Source organism: Telopea speciosissima, chromosome 11 (genome assembly GCF_018873765.1).
Source record: "Telopea speciosissima isolate NSW1024214 ecotype Mountain lineage chromosome 11, Tspe_v1, whole genome shotgun sequence".
NCBI classification, from domain to species: Eukaryota; Viridiplantae; Streptophyta; class Magnoliopsida; order Proteales; family Proteaceae; genus Telopea; species Telopea speciosissima.
Window position 1 is genome coordinate 1,204,677 of NC_057926.1, and position 21,869 is coordinate 1,226,545.

The 21,869-nt window shown below is 40.5% G+C and overlaps 3 protein-coding genes across 5 annotated transcripts; 2 read left to right on the top strand and 1 right to left on the bottom strand.

Moving 5' to 3' along the window:
• The first annotated feature begins 4,922 nt into the window (after positions 1 to 4,922).
• LOC122645820 lies at positions 4,923 to 15,277 on the top strand. Of its 3 annotated transcripts, XM_043839192.1 has the most exons (5): positions 4,923 to 5,046; positions 7,321 to 7,991; positions 8,764 to 9,453; positions 10,640 to 10,641; positions 15,266 to 15,277. In XM_043839192.1, exons 2-3 carry the CDS (start codon positions 7,381 to 7,383, stop codon positions 9,440 to 9,442), a joined length of 1,290 nt encoding a protein of 429 aa, XP_043695127.1. In that variant the 5' UTR covers positions 4,923 to 5,046; positions 7,321 to 7,380; the 3' UTR covers positions 9,443 to 9,453; positions 10,640 to 10,641; positions 15,266 to 15,277. The 3 variants fall into 3 exon arrangements, with proteins under 3 accessions (XP_043695127.1, XP_043695126.1, XP_043695129.1); XM_043839191.1 differs by lacking the exons at positions 10,640 to 10,641; positions 15,266 to 15,277 and adding an exon at positions 10,088 to 10,337; XM_043839194.1 differs by lacking the exons at positions 4,923 to 5,046; positions 10,640 to 10,641; positions 15,266 to 15,277 and adding exons at positions 6,511 to 6,600; positions 10,088 to 10,337.
• Positions 5,334 to 6,455, bottom strand: LOC122645822. The gene has a single exon (XM_043839195.1). The coding sequence runs from the start codon at positions 6,137 to 6,139 to the stop codon at positions 5,534 to 5,536; it is 606 nt and encodes a 201-aa protein (XP_043695130.1). The 5' UTR covers positions 6,140 to 6,455; the 3' UTR covers positions 5,334 to 5,533.
• A 5,032-nt stretch (positions 15,278 to 20,309) lies between the features above and the next one.
• On the top strand, positions 20,310 to 21,116 carry LOC122646156 (probable aspartic proteinase GIP2). Its single transcript, XM_043839649.1, has one exon. It carries the CDS (start codon positions 20,310 to 20,312, stop codon positions 21,114 to 21,116), a length of 807 nt encoding a protein of 268 aa, XP_043695584.1.
• The last annotated feature ends 753 nt before the right edge of the window (positions 21,117 to 21,869 follow it).

Consider the following 21,869-nt stretch of genomic DNA (forward strand, 5'->3'; position numbering starts at 1 on the left):
CCATTATCCATAAGTCTTAACCTATAAATGTTCATGGTTAGAGAAAAAATTGAACATTCTGCTTATATGATCATCACACTGTGTGCTCTCAGGAAAGTTGATTCCGAGATAACTTTTAGGAATATTGATTCTGAGACATAAGTGTGAGTGTATATTGAACTATATTACGTGGGAATCTTGAATGGACTACTGTCAGTTGTAAGTAAGTGGAGAAAAGGAAAGGAATAAAGAAGAAAAACAAAAGCATAAAAAGTTACTTGGTAATGAACTCAACAAACTACAACACAGATTTTTCAAGATAATTTCACCAAGAAATTATAAAGATAATTTTCCTTACTAGTGATTGTGGCTATTGTAAGTTTGAATCCAAGTTTTCATTTTCCTATCATTTTTAAGTTATAACTGTGAGTTGGATATATACTAAAGGTGTAGCAGTTTCTCATTAAGGGTATTTTGGTCTTCTTGGGTAGATTAGGTTTATTATTTATACCTTGTTTTGTCTCTTTGCATACAAGATATTGAAGAACAGAACTTGGCCGTATGGCTTTTCTCCCAAATACGAACATGGCCTTTCTCTCAAATTCGATCATGGTATCAGAGCAGCCTCTTGGGATATGAACCGTAGCTGCTGCAATTTCTCGTCATCGCAAGCATTTCTTCTATTTCTCTATTGCAAGCATTTCTTCATCACACAGCTTCTAGTCGGCTCTCTCTTCTGGTTGCACCTTTTGGTTCTACAGCAAGCATCTCTCCATTGCACAACTTCTGGTTCTATTGCATAAACAGATAGCACCCTCTGGTTCTCTTCTCTTTCACAAATCAGATCTCATTTTATTGCATTTTTCATTTGCAAATTTGACAAATATGGATGAGAAGAATCAGCCAATTAGCATTCGATAATGGGGGAAACTATTCTTATTGGTCATCGGTGATGGAAAATTTTTTGCTTGGCAAAGGTCGGTGGGGCTATGTAACTGGTACATCAGTTAAACCAACTGACCCTAAAGAAGAGACCTATGCAACTGGCATTGGCAAGTGGGAAATGGAGAATGCACAAGTTCTCACTTGGTTACACAACTCTATTGATCCTAGCATTGGAATGAATTGTTCTAAGTATAAAACTGCGAAGGAAGTTTGGAGTTATTTAAGTCAGATGTATCTTGAATCTAATTTTGCCAAACAATATCAGCTAGAAATGGAGATTAGAAGTGCCAAGCAAGATGGTAAAACAATTCAGGAATTTTATAACTAGATGACTGCATATTGAGACCAGCTAGCACTCATGGAACCTCAGGAACTTCAACCCTTCAACAGCTATATTTCTTATAGAGAGCGCCAGAGGTTCGTTCAGTTTCTTATGGCTCTCCGGGATCAGTTTGAACCCCTTCATGGGTCTATCTTGCATTCCCCTCCTCTGACTAGTGTTGATGCAGCCACACATGAATTGATCACTGAGGAGACTCGCTTTAAAGTTGCTCAAACAGCCTCTCCTCAGCAATCTGTTTTTGCTACTTCCTCTGCACCATTGCTACCTACTCCCATGGCTCAACTTGTTCAAGTTACAGGGAAACCAAAGCCTTGTGTTGCTATTGATGAGTGTAGTTTTTGTCGTCAAAAAAGACATTGGAAATCTTCTTGCCCTAAGCTCCAAAAAGGGCGTTCCACTTCACAGACTCTACCACAACCTCCTCGTACTAACTTCCAGCAGCTCACTCATGGTCCGACAGCTCTAGCAACTACAGCGCCTACTGCATCTGCATCGAGTGATCACCTCTCTGCCTCTATGGGTCAGTCTATGATTGAGCAGCTGCAGTCTATGCTTCATTCTCCTACTCTGGGTCAGTCTCATGTATCTGCCATGACCACTACACACATAGGTTTGAGTGGGTTTTTGGTTTAACCCCTCATCATTGGATCTTTGATTCTGGTTCTTCACACCATATGACAACTAATCTTTCATCTCTTAGCCATTGTGTTTCACCATCTTCCCCTGTTCATATTTTAACTGCAAATGGTTCTCCTATGCTAGTTGAATCTATTGGTTCCGTTCTACCTTCTCCCTCTTCTCCTTTGTCTATACCTGATGTTTTTTATGTTCCATAATTATCTCTTGGCCTACTTTCCATTAGTCAATTTGGCTGACTCTGGTTTTGATGTTCTTTTTTCTTCTACTGGTTGTGTTGTGCAGGATAGGAAGTCACAGAAGTTGGTTGGGACTGGGGCGTAGATCTAGCAACCTATATGTTTTGGAGAGTTTACATCTTCCTGCTTCTAGTTTTTCAGCACTTTCCTCGTTTGAAACAATTAGTATCCTCTGGTGTTTTGGGGAAAGTTTCTTTTAGTGATGTCTCAACTTGTAGTGGATGTAAACTTGCTAAGATGACAGCATTACCTTAATCTAAGTGCTTCTTTGTCTATTTCTCCCTTTTCCATTGTGCATACTGATGTGTGGGGACCCTCTCATGTTCCTACAAAGGGTGGCTCTGTCTATTATGTTTCTTTTGTTGATGATTATAGTCGTTGATGTGTGGGGACCCTCTCATGTTCCTACAAAGGGTGGCTCTGTCTATTATGTTTCTTTTGTTGATGATTATAGTCGTTACTGTTGGGTATTTCTTATGCATCACAAATCTGAATTTTTTTAAGATCTAACGCAACTTCTCTTCCATGATCAGACTCAGTTCTCTACTACCATCAAGAAACTCCACTCGGATTTTGGTGAGGAATATTTATTGGGAGAATTCACAGAATTTCTTGCTACTTCTGGTACTATACACCAATGTTCTTGCTCTGAAACCCCCCAACAAAATGGTGTTACTGAAAGCAAACATCGCCACCTTATTGAAACCACTCAAGCCTTATTGCTATCCTCTTCTGTTTCCACTGTTTTTTGGGGGGAAGCTGTCCTTACTGCTGTCTATCTTCTCAATCGTATGCCCACTCCTCTTCTTTCAGGTATTTCTCCTTATGAGAAGTTGCTTGGTCATGTTCCCAATTATTCATTGCTTCATGTGTTCGATTCTGCTTGTTTTGTCCTCCTCCCTAAACGTGACCGTAGCAAGCTTACTGCACGGTCCGTCTTGTGTGTCTTCTTGGGATATGGTCTTCATAAAAAAAGATATCATTGTTATGATCCCGTATCCAACAAGTTATATGTCTCTCGTCATGTGGTTTTTCTTGAACGGATTCTATACTACACTATTCCTTCTCGTGTTGCCCCAGTTTCTAAGGAAGATCTTGTCTCTATTGATCACATCTACCATGGATCCTTCTAGTCTCCCCTCTCTTCATTCTGATGGTTCTAGTTCTTCTCTCATGTCCCCTTTTTCTCATGTAAACTCTCACAGGGAGACAGTGGCTTCTAGCTTGGATGCGCCCACTCCTAACCCTCCCACTGTGTCTACCGAGACTGCACCATCTGATAGAAGGTATCCTCTTCGCACTCGTCATCCCTCAGTTCGTCTTCTTGGTTTTACTAATACTTGCTTCTCTCCATCTTTTTGTTCTTTTCTTGCCTCTATTCACTCTTTTCATGAGCCTCAGAATTATAAAGAAGCATGTACTGATCCAAACTAGGCGAAATCAATGCAAGATGAGTTAGTTGCTTTTCATCAGACTTGTATTTGGGATTTGGTTCCAATGCCCATTGGTAAAAATATTATCGGTTACAAGTGGATGTTTAAAGTCAAGACCAATTCTTATGTGATTGAAATTAGTGTTTTATTATAATATTATTAAATATATATAGCATGTGCTAGGGAATTTCTTTTTTGTTTTAAAAAAAATTGGATTGCTTTGAATTGTCTAGGAACTGAACCAGCCCTCCACCCATTAGTTAATGGTTCTATATCTCAAGTTTGAAACCGATTAACTTATTGGTTCGATTTTGATCTTTGACCCTTTAAGATTGGAATCGTTAAAGAATCGAACCGATAGCTTAGGATCCGACCAATTGACACCCCCTACCGGAGAGAGCCGGTGTTTTTCATGCATGAACCAACTAGTACGCAAGTCTGACTAGGAGGATAAAAGAAAAAGCAGGAAAAGAAAGACTTTTCTCGTTTGGGTTTTTGAGAAAGAAAAAACTAAAATTTCGTTTGAACACCTATTTCTTATTTCTCTCTAACATGAAGCCGATTTATTGGCGAGGTTGGATTGGTGTTCTACAGCTAGGATGAGGATGATGAAGTCATCTAATTTGTCAGGTAGCGATCCCCCATTGAACTTCCATTACAGCTGTACTCGATTTCGATTCCAGCAACCGTCCCTGTTCTTCTCTCCCCTATTCTTCTTTTCTTTATTATTTTCAATTATTCCAATTCATTTAAAATCACGAAAGAAATAAGAAAGGAAAAAAAAAAAAAAGCAAAGTAAATATTTGTTTTCTTCCTTTGTTGCAATTTTCGATTTTTTTAATTCAATTATATCTTTTTTGTCGTCGGTTTCCGTTCAATCGCATTCAAGCTCTTTTCATCGACTCCCTCCCTCCAACTCTTCACCCCATTACCCATTTGCCTCTTTCTCTCTCTCTCTCCTTTCTCTATTGAATTTCTTAATTCCTTCGCTTTCCTACAAATGCAAAGCTTTTTTATACTTTCGAGGCTTTTCCGGTGACCGGAGTCGGAAGTCGAATTCTAGGGGTGTATATGGTCAACCCATCGGGAGATCCCCTCAATTCTGGTTTCTGCGAGTAGAGATAATTCCAGGGAATGTTGTCGTTCTTTAAATTTGTCTGAAGGGTTTCAAGCCCAGATTTAAGGAACCATTTGGTGATTTGCAGGAAAAAAAAACCGTTTTTTTTTTCCTTTTGGGTTTCCTCTTATACTTTCTCAAGAAACTTTTTATTGGGTTTCGGAGTCCAAAGGAGCATTTCTTTTTTTGTCCCTTTTCTTTTTTTTTGGGGGGGGGGGGGAGGATTGGGGTTGGGAGGGGAGGTGTGGGGGATTTTCAGCTCTGTTCGTAGAGATTTCAGCTTTTCCTCTGCTAATTCGCGCCCGGGTGGTGTTGGTGTTGGTGTTGGTTAGAGAGAGAAAGCTTCATATAAAGGTCCGCTCTCTGCTACTTACTCTCTCATCTTATGATTTTCCACACTTTTCTTGAGCCGATACTAGATTGATATTCTAAAATTTGCCTGTGATGGTTTGATTTTTGACTTTTAGTATTCGAAATTTGTTTTTTTTTTAAACTGTTTCTTTGCAATTTGGCTAAGTAATGGATGGATTTGGTTTCAGATATGCATGCTACTGTAATGGATTTTGTTGAAAAATTCAGCTCTTTTTTTTTTTTTTAATACAATCAGAATTTCATCTGTAACAAATGTGCAGCAGGAAAAAAAAAAAAAAAAGGGTGTCTTTTATTCTCCTCTATTTTTCTCTTCTTTACAACTAAATGTTAGAACTATGCTTCCCTAAACCCAAATCTCAAATTGGATGGAAGCAAGTACATTGAAATGAACTAATATAAGAAAGGGGAAAATAAATAAATCTGGCTTACATTTGCAGATAAAATAGAACATTTGAATGAAATGACATAATCAGTGAGACTTGGTGGTGCAATCTGGGTTTATGCTGCTTCCATTGTTAAGGAAAAACTGGAGTTGGCAATCTAAGTGGCCCCAGAACTTAACAGATCCAAGTACTCCTACCTTCCATCGAGTCCTTATACTCCCTTTCAAGTCGAATGTTATCTTATTCTGCCTCAGCGACAGGCCGACCTCTTCTTCCTCTTGTGGGTCTAGTGGGATTGGCGTCGACTCTGCAACATATTCAAAATCGGCAGAGCTGTTCTTGGGTATATCAAAAGGGTTGTTCCTTAGCTGCGCTATTTCCAATCCATGGAAAGAGAGTAAGATATTGAAATCTGAGTAGGTGGCATGGGCTTTGGCGTTGTCGTTCTGTGCTCTGATGACAAGGGTCATCTGGATTTGCAGTATCTCTGCCTGGGAGCTGTCTAGCCTGTCCAGCTTGGCATAGGTGACGCTGATGTAGGGAACCCTTGGTGCGATGATCATGTAGCCAATGAATACAACTAATCCCGTTACTATCACTGCAATGGCAAAGATGGCGCAGATGATAGCAGCACACCATACCAAGAGATTGGTACGTCGTCCTCCACTTCTGAGTAGCTTTGACATTGGCATTGGGAACAAATGGAGAGAGTCCTGCAGAAGAAAACATTCTAGAATCGCCCAGGTTTCTCAAGTTTATGATGCTCTATCTGATTTGGTACTTGGGAGCTTGGCGAGAGAGCTACCTTGGGTTCTTAATTCGAAATGGTGGGGGAGGTTTAGGTATCTTCCTTGCCTGGTGTGAAAGAATACCAAAAAGTTAAAATTGCATTCTTTGTATTCTTTTACTATAAAGCTGCCCATCTTAGGAATGTATCAACTTTATCCATGGGTAAAGAGAAATACCAAACTTAGCACTAATAAATATTAGTTTTCTTTTCCTTTTACTCTTTAGTACTTAAAGGGTTAGTCGTTAAAATTTGAAAATCTTTTAATAGCGACTTATTAATCTAGAGTTGCCTTATGTTCACTCCTCATTATTTGTGGGGAATGGGGATTACTTCTAAGTTAAAAAGGACTTGACTGCTTCAGAAGTGGGTTTACCCTCACGAACTATTCCAGCCTGCTAATCTCTAAGACTAAGCTTCTTGTATTTTGTTGTTTCTTTCTTGAATTAAGAACGTAGAAACAACACTGTATATGGCAGGCAAAAGCATCAAACAAAAGCAAAATACTGTAATTTGTCAACAGAAGATGCAACCCACAGTAGAAAAAAAAAATCTCTTTTTTTTTAATATAGATTTGCTCTTTGCATACACGAATTGGTTAAAGCTTGTGGCTTAAATAGCACGATTCATTTTTTGCAGCATTTGAGAGCTTCACACTTCCAGATTTATTATTCTGCAACTGGGCTTGTCTTAAATGGCACGATTCATTTTTTGCAGCATTTGAGTGCTTCACACTTCCAGATTTATTATTCTGCAACTGGGCTTTGCTATTTGTTTTTCCTTCTTTTGAAGCAGCTCTTTCTACATAAATGCAGTGCATTCTTTGTCCCTAATTAAAAAATAAGCTTGAACAACTTGCTCACATTCTCTTTCAGCAGATGGGGTATTTCCTAGATGTACAACAATTGGCTCCTTTCTTTAGCTTTTCTTCTTTAAAAGTGGAAAACTATATATTGAGATGAACTTGATAGGCTGGCAGATCATCTTACTGACCAAGGGAAATTGCTCACTTGATATTGCTTGTATGCTCAATAATGCTGCACACAGCTTTTTCTACCTGATTTTTAATTTGCTACTTTGTAACAGAGTCCTCAAGCAAATAAAAAGTCAAATTTTTGTATCAATGCCGAAGGATTTGTGACCTGAATGGACCCGCAAGCTTTTGTGAGGTTGTCCATTGGATCCTTGGGCTTGAGAATCCCAGTAGCAGCTTCAAAGACAGCAAGAGATAGAATCTGTGCATCGTCTTCACCAGTTCTCTGTGAGATACGTCTCCGTGGCTTCCCTGTTCAGACGGCAACGGTTCCATTAATATCCTACCCGGAAGCTACACCAGAACTTAACAGCATTGCAACAAGCTTCTATCTAGAAGAAACTGATGTTAGAGCACTGTTGGCACCTGGCTGTTTCCATTCCTCTCATGCATATCTGGAGATTGCTATTTTCACTTGGTCTCAGGGCTTCAATTGTGGTGTCGGCAGCAAGAAGCAGCAGATTGGGACATTCAGGTTGCAGGTTGGTGCTGAGTGGGGAGAAGGGAAGCCAGTAGTACTTCACAATGGATGGATTGGCATTGGCAAAAGCAAGCAGGAAGTTAGTAAATCTAGAGCCGAGCTGCATCTAAGAGTGAAGTTAGATCCTGATCCAAGGTATGTTTTCCAGTTTGAAGACGAGACAACATTGAATCCTCAAATAGTTCAGTTGCAAGGCTCAATCAAGCAGCCCATTTTCAGTTGCAAATTCAGTCGTGACAGGCGGTAAGAGATGATTTCTTTTTAGAACATTAATGTTCATTATATCAAAGACACCTAATTTTCTTTGATAATATTTTTTGTTTTCTAAAAAAAAAAAAAGGGAGGGGGGGAGGATTACCTAACTGGAAAGCTTACATTGAGACATGAACATATAAGAGTTGATAATTTCAACCCCCCCCCCCCAAAAAAAAAAAAAAATAGTAGTAGATAAAAGTCAATTGTTGATGTGTATGGCTGAGTCTGTTGATATTGTCTTTGCCTAATGCTGTCCAAATGACCCATCTATGGATTAGTCTAGGAATTTATTAATCTGGACTGTATCTGTTAGTACCTTTTTGATGGGGCTAAAACTCAAAGCCAAGTAGTTGATGAGTGTCTAGGCTAATAACTCTCTTGATGTATGGAGTATGAACCTCTCTTCAACTTCTGGCTCTGACATTGGAACTGTTAGAAACTAAGATTGCTTTGTTAGTATGGTTCAAGTGCAGCATCTGATGCTGGCCATAAAGTTTGGTGCCATCATGGGCATAATTACATTTTTTTGCAAAGGAACTCAATTTTTCAGTCTCCATTTCATATTTACTACTACTACTGCTACTCTGCTAGTCATTGTTCAATGTCCATTTTATCTTTATTGGTGCCGCTAGTCTGCTAGTCATTGTTTAAATTTCTATAATAGAGGTACTGCATGCTTTGGATTTTAGATGAGATACTCCATGCTTTGGATTTTATATAAGATTGTTATGACTTTTTATGCATCTTGTCAAAACTGCAGAGGATCTCAGCGGGACCCAATGAGCAGTTACCGGTCAAACTCAGCCAATGGGATTGACCAGGAGGCTGAGAGGAGGGAGAGGAAGGGCTGGAAGATAATGATTCATGATCTTTCTGGTTCAGCAGTTGCTGCTGCTTTCATGGCAACCCCGTTTGTGCCGTCTATGGGCTGTGATCGTGTAGCCCGATCCAACCCTGGGGCCTGGCTCATTGTCCGTCCGGATGCCTGTAGACTTGAGAGTTGGCAACCATGGGGAAAACTTGAGGCCTGGCGTGAACGTGGCATTAAAGATTCAATCTGTTGTAGATTCCACCTCCTTTCTGAAGGTCAGGAGGGGGGAGAGCTCCTTTTCTCGGAGATCATGATCAGTGCCGACAAAGGCGGAGTGTTCTTCATCGACACTGATAAGCAGACGCAATCAGGGACACCTGTGCCAAGCCCACAGAGCAGTGGTGACTTTGCATCTCTGAGTCCCATTGTTGGGGGTTTTGTGATGAATTGTAGAGTGCAAGGAGAAGGGAGGAGTAGCAAGCCATTAGTTCAGCTCGCAATGCGGCATGTGACCTGTGTGGAGGATGCGGCCATCTTTATGGCACTTGCTGCAGCTGTGGATCTCAGCATTGAGGCTTGCAGGCCATTCCGGAGTAAGGGCAGGACGCGGTCACGCCATTCCTTTTAAAAGAATTGAAGGTGACTAATTCCTTTAACAATATCTTATCTTTTAATTCTTTTAACCTCATCTTTTTCTTCCTCTGCCTTTTTTTTAGGACTTTGCCTCTTAACTTGGGTTTGGTAATAGAATCTCCTTATCACCATGCAAACTTTTAGCAATTCAATCAATGGCCCACCTAGCACCTTAATTTTAAGGGTTTCTTCTTTTAGGTTGATAGATTGGTAGTGCATGAAACAGTCGCATCAAGAAATCCCAGAAGGCTAGTTTCTTTGATACCCCAAAACTACTTTTCCCTTTTTCTAAGATAAATTGATCTAGCAAGATAGAGAACACAACCAACAACCCCCTGAGCCTTTAATTTATTTAACTCAATTAAAATATCATCGATGATTCCTACCCTTTGGAGATTATGACTGGAAAAAGGCAGTAAGATTCATCAACACACTTCTCTAATAAAGGAATTTAGAAATAGTTCCAGTGCATTTGTTTCAATTATGCTATTTTACTTTTAGTAGGGACATTTGTATCTACACTAGAATCATAAGAGAGGGGGAGGGGGAGGGGGGGGGGGCGGCTTTTCCTGCATATAATTTCCTCTTAGCTCACAAAATGGGTTGGTCACGGATGCATTGTCATGGCTTAAATTTGCAGCCAAACTTTGAGATGGAGCAGATGATGTCACAAAGATACAACAAAAGCAGAGAAGAGAAAACAACTGAATTTTCATCATGTAGTAATGACTTGCTTGTTCCTGTGTTATTGTTTGCAAGGAACATTGGGTATTTTTCATTAAAAAATGATGGTGGGGTAAAGGTTGTAATTTCCAAAGCTTTTTTTGTTGGTTAATCCAGAGCATGTCATGTGATACATCTAATAAAGCTAACCAACTGATTAAACTTTATTTCATCATCCATCAGGTATACAAAATGTCAAAAACCCTTTATGTTGTTAGTGTTGTTATGACCAGATTTGTGGGGTTAGCACTTGGCTTTTCCAAACGTCAATATATTGTCACGGGTAGTTACTTTTCCATTCAGTGTGATGGGATGTGCCTTCTTTTCTCTCTCTCTCTCTCTCTCTCTCCTCCCTGGAACTCCTCTCTTCCCGCTTCTTTTTCTTCATTTTACTTGGACTTTGGGGATATGAGGAATTATTGAATTTAGCTCGCCTCCGGGGAGCCCAGCATGCCTAGGATGCTGCCAGCCGTTGAATTGTGCTGCATATATACCTACGCATGTATCCAGATATGTGTGGCATAGCTCAGCTGCCAAATGCCCCCTGGCAGCACCTTGGGCGCATGTCTCCCTGATCCGGAATTATTGGCCACTTTTGCTTCTAATATAACTGGTTGACAATTATAGTAACTCTACAAGAAACCAGCATTGGGCGTCATGCAACACAACCCAGACACTGAGGGCAAGACTCCCCCGCTTGCTGTTGCAGGTGCAGAACTGAGTTTGTATGGTTGGAGCATTCACAGTTTACCTATGTTTAGGATCAGGGCAATCCTAAGGGAGCACGAAGGAGGGTTAGGATTTGAATGTAGTGTTGTCATCTGTCAATAGGTGATAAAAGGCACAGTCAATAAGTGGGTAAGACTCAAGATGTTTAATTTTTTTTTTTTTCGAAGCAGTTTTCTGTTTGGGAGTGTGGTCTATGCCGGCATTTCCATGTTTTTATTTCTCTCCTTCTCAAAACAAGGGGGTAGAGGTATCTTTTCATATGGGAAGGAGAGAGATAGACTCATGGGAGTGCTGGCGTAGGTCACACTCCTGGACAGGTTTTTTTTTCTTTTTTTTCTTTTTTTTTTTTTTTTTTTTTTGAAAATGAAAAATTAATTAAATAAAAAGGCCTCTACATCCACAGTAATTGTTTTAAGTTAGGTTACCAGTCTTAGCCTTATTAGCTGCCCTAGTTACTATTGATACTACAAAAGTTTCCTTACAAACAATAGTAACAATACATGTGTAATGTCAATAAGATTTGAAAGAGTTCAAAAGGCCATCCTTGTAGATTGCTTTGTGTAAACCATAAATAGAGATCAGTACGTGTCTCTCATCCATGCTTCTATATTTCTGAATCTTTTTGCCATTGCTTGGTGCAGACCTGCTGCAAGATACTTGTAGCCTTTGGTGCCACCATAATCCCTGAAAATCCATGACTTGTAGAAAGGTTCTCTACAAGATCAAGGCTTCCTATTCCAAGGTCCTTTGTGTCTTGTGAAATGGATCTCTTGGCGCCCCCAACCCCTTAATGTCTCATCTTCTCTCTTGGTTGTTCCTTTGGGGCTCATGTGATCATGTCCCAGTTTTTATAGCCATGGGTAATTTGAGTATGGATGGTACTACGGATGGAACCCCCATTCCTCTTGCTTGCAACTAGGCAAATGCTTATGGGTTATTAGAGAATGTTGCGGAGTTTGCTTTGATTAATCTCTTTATGGAGAAACCCTCTACGCTTTTACCAAGATTCTTCATTCTTCTAAGGATTTGGGGTGCTCTTAATCAGATTCTGAAGACATATATATAGGTAGTTGAGAAGGTCATATCAGGCTTTGGGGCTGTGTGTTGCCCTCTAAGAGTTGCGAATGAAGAGTGTGTACCCGCCTACCTGAATTCCAAGACTTAAAATATGCAAAGCAAATTCGCATAAACCAGATCCTCCTGTTCTTGTTGTAGCAGCGATCTTTAATGCTACCACAACTATGGCTAGGTTGGGCTAGATTATTGATTCGCATAAACCAGTTTATTGTTGTTGGATTTGGTTTTTGATGCCTAGGTGACCAAAGAGACGCTGAAGTCAGGGCCCTTGATCAAGGAGTCTTAGGAGTGGTAAGGAAGCGACATGACATGTTGTAGGTTGTGATGGATTCTAATACTTTGGTGTCTCTTCTTCTGAAAAAAGATGGTGATGTGTGGGGTTGGGGGTCTTTTAAGTTTCTTTTTAACATTTGTTTTTTTTAATTATGGGAGAGGGTTCTCTTCGACGCCCGTATGCAGTTTGAGGCATTGGAGGGAGGTATTAGAGAAACCTTGATTATAGGGGGGTATATGGGAATTTCAAAGGGGGTGTTATAGTAAAATGGATGGTGGCATACAAAAGTGATCCTGATGCTAATGTCGTGGGGTATCACTTCCCCTAATTTTAAACAAGTTTCCTTAAGATGTGATGAAAACGATATAGTTTATTACGTGATCTCATATGGGAGAGATTCTAGGTTCCCATATCCTTGTTGATATCAATCTCTAGTCATTGAGATTGTGTCAATCTTCCTTTTATTGTATCTTTATTTCTTTCCTTATTTCAATGGGATTCAATCCCTTCTCTGTATTTTACTATAAAACAGCCTCACATGTGATAGTGAAAAGAATCTCAATTCAATCTCAATCTCTAGATTTATTATGGTTATGCTCACAACCATGCTCCGGGTCGAACTAAATTCGACCCTCGTGCCATCCGTTGTGTCTTTGTTGGTTATCCATATGGCCAGGAAGGCTATCGTTTATATGACCTCACCATTCACCACATATTTGTTTCACATGACGTTGCATTTCATGAGACCATTTTTCCATTTTCCGCTTCCCCTTTAGACGTCCCTGCCAACCCTCCCTCCCCTACAGCTCTTGTTATTCCCTTACCCCTCCCTGACTTTCCACCCCCCTTCCACCGCGGCTGTCCTACTACACCCCCCCCCCCACGCAGCTAATTCTTGTTGCTCTGCGCCCCCCTCTTTCTCCACTCTCCACCATCCCTACCCCTCTCTCGGTTCCCCCTTCCCCCCACCCTTCTCCCCCACCCCCGCCACCACCACCACCCCTCCTCGTCGCTCCCTTCGCACCCACGTCGCCCCTTCCCGCTTAGGTGATTATGTTTGCTCTGCTGCAGGTTCCCCCTCCATCATGCCATCATTGTCAGGTACTCCCCTTTATCCTCTCTCTAATTACTTATCTTATGCATCTTTTTCTGATTCTCATTTTTTCTTTTCTCTCTGCTCTCTCATCTGAGCATGAACCCACTAGCTTTACTGAGGCCATGACCCATCCCCACTAGCGTGCCGCTATGGAAGCTAAAATACATGCTCTTGAACAGAATAACACTTGGTCTTTGCAGCCTCTCCCTGCAGGTAAAACGCCCATTGGTTGCAAGTGGGTATATAAAATCAAGCGAAAGGCGGATGGCACGGTTGAACGCTACAAAGCTCGTCTTATCACCAAGGGCTATATGCAACAGGAAGGACTTGACTATACGGATACCTTCGCCCCTGTTGCCAAACTTGTTACTGTTCGCAGTCTTCTTGTAGTTGCCACCATCCGTGGGTGGCACCTTCATCAACTTGACGTCCACAACGCCTTCCTCCATGGTGATCTCCATGAGGAGGTATATATGCGCCTTCCTCCAGGGTATTCTCGTAAGGCGGAAACTCGCTTCTGTAAATTGCACAAGTCCCTTTATGGGCTCAAGCAGGCGTCCCGGAATTGGTTCGCGACTCTCACTCGGGCCCTCATTGACGCCGATTATCGCCAGTCCCGAGCAGACTATTCTCTGTTCACCCATTCGGTTGGAGCCACTTATACTGTTGTGCTCATATATGTTGATGATATTATCGTCGCCAACAACGATTCCACCACCATTAAGGGTCTTATTGGTTTTCTCCAACAACATTTCCACCTCAAAGACCTTGGGCAGCTTAAGTATTTTCTGGGCATTGAGGTTGCTCGCAGTCCGGCTGGCATCTTCATCAATCAATGCAAGTACACTCTCGACATTTTATCTGAGTCTGGCTTGCTTGCGGCAAAACCTGTTCCCTTCCCTATGGAACAACATCTTAAGCTTGATCCTGATACAGACCCTCTTTTGGACAATCCAGCCCAGTATCATCGCCTTATTGGCCGCCTCATTTACCTCACAATTACTCGACCCGATATCACGTATTGTGTTAGTACGCTCAGCCAACACATGCAAGAGCCCCGACAGCCCCACCTTGACGCTGCTCTTCGGGTCCTTCGGTGCCTAAAATCAAGCCCTGGTATGGGTTTGTTTTTCTCGGCAAAGAGTTCCCTGCAGCTCACTGCTTTTTCGGATTCTGATTGGGCCACCTGCCCTACTACACGTTGCTCTATCACGAGTTACGTTACTTTTCTTAGCAGTAGTTCGTTATCCTGGAAATCCAACAAGCAGAGTACGATCTTCCGCTCTTCTGTCGAGGCGGCATACCGCTCCATGGCTACCGCCACATGTGAGCTCGTTTGGCTCCGTAGCCTTCTCCAAGACCTTGGTGTCTCTCATTCCACACCAATGCACCTTTATTGTGATAACCAGGTGGCTCTCCATATCGCCGCCAATCCTGTCTTCCATGAGTGCATGAAGCACATCGAGATTGACTGTCATGTCGTTCGGGATCGCATTCAGTCCGGTTGCCTTACTACCGCCCATGTTCCGTTAGCCATGCAACTCCCTGATATCTTTACAAAACCCCTTGGTCGTGATCCTTTCCATAGTATTCTTTTCAAGTTGGGCGTTTGTGATCTATACGTTCCAACTTGAGGGGGAGTATTACGTGATCTCATATGGGAGAGATTTTAGGTTCCCATATCCTTGTTGATCTCTAGTCATTGAGATTGTGTCAATCTTTCTTTTATTATATTTTTAATTATTTCTTTCCTTATTTCAATGGGATTCAATCCCTTCTTTGTATTTTACTGTAAAACAGCCTCACATGTGATAATGAAAAGAATCTCAATTCAATCTTAATCTCTAGATTTATTATAGTTAAGCAGTTAGGATCTTCACTTCTCAAAGCCAAGGATTGAAATCTATGTATAAAAGTAGAAGATGATGTAGGTAAATTTCTTTGTTTTCAATTTTAATTTAATAAAGTTTAGAAGAAAAAAAATATAATGAAACAAAAATCATAATGATGCAATTATTGATTTATGTCTCTCTCTACTCAAATTCAAAAAAAAAAATTTCCTTGACATTCAAAGATAGTAATTAGCCACACGGCCCACACCCATGTCTAAGGCATATTTGAAAAATCAGGTTTTGATTCGGACGATTGTCAGAAATCTACAAAACCTAGTCATGAATCTTGTAGACTCTATCAATATAAAAATGACCAAACACAATCTAAGTTATTATAGACTCAATATTTATGCTCGAATCACACAAAACTCAGTGAGTCTAGTCAAAACTCTCTCTCTCTCTCCTTCCCTAAAAGGTTTGTTAATTTCCAATATAAGGGCATGGCTTTTTTGCATAGGGAAAGTATATAAATCTATCATTCTTAAATATGTAATAACCCTCTAGTTACATGCATATATTAATGCACTTTCAGTTTTCTATGTAAGGTGCTCCCCATTCTTAGTGGCCGATATTATATATTAATGCATGTGTTGTCGCAATTAATAATGTATATTAATAATAATTCTTTGATTATTTTATTTAATGCCCTTCAACCATTTTTAATTATGTAAAAAGTTCTAAGGTTTTGCACATTTTCGGTATTATGTATATTAGTTATTAAATATATCGTTTACCAAAAAAAAACTTATTAAATATATTTACAATTAAAAATAAAAAAAACATGATTCACATTGATCAAGCATGATTTGTTCGAGGATCCAATTCCTCTCCAGGGAGCTCAGTGTCCAGGGACATTCAAGGGTGGAATTGTGTTATACACATCTTGATGCACGATATGTGTGACATGTCACTCTGCTTCAAAGTTTATTTCCAAGGTCTATAGTTGAGAAATTGTGGTGAGAGATCGGTACCGGTTTCACCATTTTCGGGATGGGTCATGTTTGTATAGGGATTTTTGGTGAACTTTTAGTATGTTGTTAACTTCAATACCATACACAGATATTATCAGCAAAACAAATCCTGACAGAAGAACAGATCAAAGGTTGTGATAGGCTGCAGCATAATTGAACTTAGTGATGAGATACTGCAAATAACTCCAGGTGGTAAAGCTCATTAAGTAAAAGGAGATCCACATGATGTTGGACAAGATGCAAAAGGATATGCAGAGTGCCACATCATTTCTCTGACTTGCTGGATATTGGCAAATAAAACGAGAAAGGAGCATTGACTAGGCATAGTAGAAACAGGTTGCTGCCTGCTTGCATCCACCCTCAGTGCTATTCCAGGGTCTATGACTTATAATGCTTTAAACAACTATTGCTCCATTACCAAGTCTGTCTTCATGGTTGATGCTTAAGATATTGTGGTGAGGCATCAGAATCATCTTCACCTTTTTAGGGACAGTCATCTCTGAGTAGAGATTTTGGGTGAGAAATAAGCTGCATCTTTGACTTAAATATCAAATTATATGGTCACTAGCGTGATAGACCATTCTTTTGGAGGTTCAGAAAACAACCCACAATGTGCACTCTTCACTCTGGAGTCCATGCTGTCATTGTATCAAGAATTGTGCTCATGAAGTCGAAATCAGCTGCAGTTTGGATGGATAGTCAAGAATAGCATTAATCAAGTGCCAATTCTACATCTTTGTGTGTTTGACCTCCTAAGTATGCCATTAGATTATCCCATCTCTGTTACACTTTGGTCTCACAATTGACTGGATATATGACTATTCCATTTTATATTCTTATTTCGGCTGTGGAGAAAATAGCTGCTTTATCAGTATGAGAGATCCAGACTAAGGTGGCTATCAAACAATGATGGAAAATATGAGAACCCTTCTGCACATATTCATGATTGGTTGCATCTCATTGAAATTTAGTTCCATATGGTACTCCCTTTGCTTTTGGAGACCCTTTGGCGTCAATAATGTCAATACTGATGGAGATTGCACCGCTGCTCAATGGTTAGAAATGGTCTGCTCTGGCAGCGATGCGGCATTTTTTTTTTTTTAAATTCTTATGTAACAGCAAAGCGCCGGTTGTTTCCCAAAAGAGAATACTATTGGGGTGGGGGTGGGGAGTAGAGGGAAGAGTTTCAACTGTAATGGGGCTTATTTCAGGAGTTCTTCCTTTATGCAAGCCCCCATACCTTGACCCTGATCTAGGTTTTGGAGGGGAATTCTTTCCATTAGATCTTTTACTGCAGCAGTTGATTTGTTGAAGAGTTGGCTCAGGTTCATATATCAAAATTTGGTTGGATCTTTTGGTCCCTACCAGTCGAGGCTTTAAAATCCCAGACTGTCACTGAATGCAAATTTTGCTTGTGCTTCTAAGCTAACTCTAAATTAAAGAAATTGGAATTTACCATTGCTTCTCTCTTTCCCCCTAACATTGTGGATCAAATTTAGAAGATCAAACTTCCAGTTGTTAGCCTCATTGATGACCTTTTTCTGCTCTTTTCAAAATCTGGGCACATACAAGTAGGTGCCCTTAGGGAGCACTGCCTTTGCTGTTGCTTTAGCCGCCTTAGCCTCTTTCTCTGCTTCTGTTTCCTATCACACCATGTCACGGGTGCTTCCTCTGCTGGGTCTTGATCTCGATCAACTGAGTAAATTGCTTCTCCTCCAACTTGCTTTCATAATAGACCGTCTAACAACAAAGGGCTCAGTTTTGTACATGGCAACTGTTAACATCAAAACTGCAACTTGTTTTCTCAACAACCTTAAGTCTCATAGCACACCTGTTATGCTGTTGTTTCAATCTTCATTTTGGAAGTTTATTTGGAAGCTGAACAGACACCCAAAATTTAAGATCTTTATGTGGAAGTGTTGTCATGATGGCCTATTGACTAAAGATCATTTAAGTAGATTCATCCAACAAGTCTTGTGTTTTATGTAGATCAGTTGACACGTCTTTTTGGCACCCCTTCTTCTGCTACTCTTTTACGAAGAGAATCTGGTTCGCAAGTCTTATTGGCCTTATATTGAGTTTATAAAAGCAAACTCTTTTAAAGATCTTCTAAGTGATATGTTGACTAATGATGTCAAACACATCTTGTCAATACGATCAATAATTCTTTACTTCATTTGGCATGAGAGAAATCAGGTTAGTAACAGGTATGATAATCAAAATCCATATCCCTTTGATGGTCTTAGTCTTTCCTCTCAAGATTTTCCTCTACTTCCAATTCCCCCAAGTTTAAGCCCATGAGAAAGTCGATTTGTCCCCATCACTAATGGCAGTTCCAAAGCATACACATGAAGTTGGTTGGGCAGCTGTATTAGCCAAGGATAAAATCTATATTTTATCTTTTGATTATGGTTATATAGAAACTACAAATGAAGCAGAAGGAAAAGCTATTGAATTAAGACTCAAGAGTGGTGGCAGAACAGGGCATCAAGCGCATTGAGGTGTGGACTGACTCAGTTGCTGAATTGCATTGGCTTCAAAGAGAACTCTAGTTAATGGCCTTCAAAACTTTTCTATTTGTAAAAGCACTGGAGAAGATCTGGTTTCATTCCATAGCTTGGAATCGCAGAGGAAGCACGATCGAGGGAGGGAAATCGAGAGAGGGAAGACGATTTCATTTCAGTCGTCAGACAGGTGAAAGCTCAACCCGGGAAGTGGCTATGGGTATTTCATTTGAAATTTTTTTTTTTTTTTTGGAGACTGGAGGGGTATCCGACTTTAGGCCGACTAAATCCCTCCCTGGGCTTGTACATGACCCCCGTGCCACGCACGAACCGAGAGCTTCTAGACCCTAGTGAGCCTCAGGCGGGTGGCCCCAAGAAATTATACAGCGGCGAAGGTTTGATCACGAGACCTTGCTTCCTGAGGCAGAGTCTCATGTCCCCTCCAAGCCAGCTGCGCTAACCCCTTGGGGTTTATTTCATTTGAAATTGATCATGAGAAATTTCAACTGCACGATCATGCAGTGCCATGTGGCATTCTATGAAACCCGCACCGCAATGCACTGCAAGATTCACGAACTACAGAGAATTTTTATACCTTTTTTTTTTTGGGGGTAATATTAAACCTTTTCTATTTCAAAGATCATTGAATAAGGTTTTGACTCGCACGATGGTTAGGCAGCACCGTCAGCAATATATAATTTATTCTTCAAATGCAACGTCATAGAGTAAAAATTCACGTGTAGATTTTATATATTTAAAACAACAACTATTGGGAGTAGGTTGCTTTATCTTTTATATTTACAAGTGGTTAGGCACACTCTCAAATCTCAATGTTTCCATGGAAGGAGGGAGATCCTGGGGAGGGTGGCCCACCACTCACCACGAGCCCAGGCTCCTATATAAAATGGCTAATTCTTTTCCTTTAGCTATCTATGAACTCTCACTTGAAGCAAGCTCCAATCAATAATCAATGGCTGCTTCTGATTCCCTTCTTCACCTTTCTATCCTATTCTTCATCCTCCTTTGCCTCCCATCTATTTTACACTCAGCAACAAGAAACACCTGTTAGATAGATTGTAATAAATGAGAGATTAAATAAATAATTTGTTATTTTGGGAAAAATGCTTTAGTCCCACATCGGAAAACTACAAAAGTTACTACTCTGGTTATGTCCTGCCCGTCACTAAGGATGCCAAGACCCTTCAGTATGTGACTACCATCAAGGCAAGAACTCCTCTTCTCTCCGTCAAACTAGTCGTCTACATCGGCGGCATTCTCTCATGGGTCTACTGTGACCAAAACTACACCTCATCGTCGTTCCACCCAATCCCTTGCAAATCCCACAGATGCAAGCATGCTAAGGGCACTACTGGCTGCAATGGTTGCTACCTCCCCGCCTGTGGCAAAAAATCCTGGTGTGGTGTCATGGTCGACAATGGCGAAAGCCTCACGGCAACAGCCCTCAGCGAGGATGTCATTGCACTGCGGTCGACCTACAAGAACGGTTCTAGACTTGGCCCTCTTGCCTTCATTAACCAATTCCCTATCAGCTGCTCTGAAACCAGAGTCTTACTTGAAAACTAGCAGCTGGGGCTAATGGAATGCTTGCCCTTTCAAGAAGCTACAATGCAATGCCCAATCAGCTCCTTCTCTCCAGCAAACACATTTCTAATTATAGAAACATTTTTACTCTCTGTATGCCTTCTTCAACCACTGCAGAAGGGTGGGATCTACTTCGGTGCCGGTCCTCACATTGTGCCTCCGGACTACTTTAACCTCCCTGATATCTTCTACTACACCAAACTCGTCACTAATCCGGTGGGCACGTCACTGACTTCATCGGTCGGCGATGTCTCCCACAATTACTTCATTCCGGTGGAATCTATCAATATTGATGCCATACCCATCTCATTGGATAAATCCCTGTTGTTATTCGACGATAATGGGGTTGGGGGTACCAAGATCAGCACAATGGTACCTTACACAACTTTGCAATCCTCCATCTATAAAGCCCTCATAAACGCTTATGTTGAGAAGGCAACGGCGGTAGGGATAAAGAGAGTGGCGGCAGTGAAGCCTTTTGAAGCGTGTTTCAGTACCTGGCGCATTGGTGAGGGAGGGGCGGGATTAATTGTGCCAACCATCGAATTTGATATGTGGAACCGGACTTCGACTACCTTAACCATAAGGTTCTATGAACCTAACTCGATGGTAAGAGTTAAGAAGGATGTGATATGTCTTGCTTTTATGGATGGAGGACCAAACCCAAGAACTTCAATCGTCATAGGTGCGCATCAGTTGGGAGACACAGTCTTGCAGTTTGATCTCGTTAATATGAAGCTTGGGTACTTCCCTACACTGCGGTTATTTAACACAAATTGCTCAAATATCATGCCCAGTTAATCCATACATAATTCATGTTTAAAATTCTAGATGCTCTGGTTGGATTGGCCGGCCCATAAATTTCTGAATTCTAATGCATGTGATTTTTACTTCTAGATTCGCCTAGTATTTTGTTTTGTTTTGCATTTTTTTTTGATATAGATGGACTCATTTTTTTTCACCCATGTGTTGTTGACAATTGGTACTTTGTTGTCCAATAAGATGTCTTTATTTTTTTTTTTTTAAAAATCAATAATAAAGTAAAGGGAGAGAATATTTTAGCTAAGCTATATAGGGGAGTGCACCAATAAGGCCAACGGAAGTAGGGATAAACCACTATCTTGAGAAGGCAACAAAGGTATGGATTTTTTTTATTCTTGAAATATTTATCAAAAATCTATTTGCTGACTATTTCATAAAATCAATCCGAAATTGAAATGAAAATCATACCAAATCTAACTTAGAATAGTTATGGAACACATTATACTTGACCAGTGAATTGGTGCAACTACATTTTCTTGTTGTTGGTAAAAATGCATGCCATTATATAACTTGAGTCTCACTTCAACATAACATTTTTCATAAAACATGGAAATCTTAGAATCAGAATCCCATCCAAACTTGATCTTTGCTTTCGCAAAATCTCCCTTTCTTAATGTTGTAAGTATTTTTTTAATGGAAAGGAGAAAATTATATCAAAGCTGTAAAAATAAAATTACATATGATGTTCTTGAAGGGTAGTGGATATTCCGTCAATAGGCTTTAGAGCTAAGT

Excerpts from the sequence above, each read along its gene's own strand:
- LOC122645822 (XM_043839195.1), bottom strand. The coding sequence starts at position 6,139 with ATGCCAATGTCAAAGCTACTCAGAAGTGGAGGACGACGTACCAATCTC.
- LOC122646156 (XM_043839649.1), top strand. The coding sequence starts at position 20,310 with ATGGAATGCTTGCCCTTTCAAGAAGCTACAATGCAATGCCCAATCAGC.
- LOC122645820 (XM_043839192.1), top strand. The coding sequence starts at position 7,381 with ATGGACCCGCAAGCTTTTGTGAGGTTGTCCATTGGATCCTTGGGCTTG. Across the intron at positions 7,992-8,763 it reads AAATTCAGTCGTGACAGGCG|AGGATCTCAGCGGGACCCAA; the intron begins GTAAGAGATGAT and ends TCAAAACTGCAG.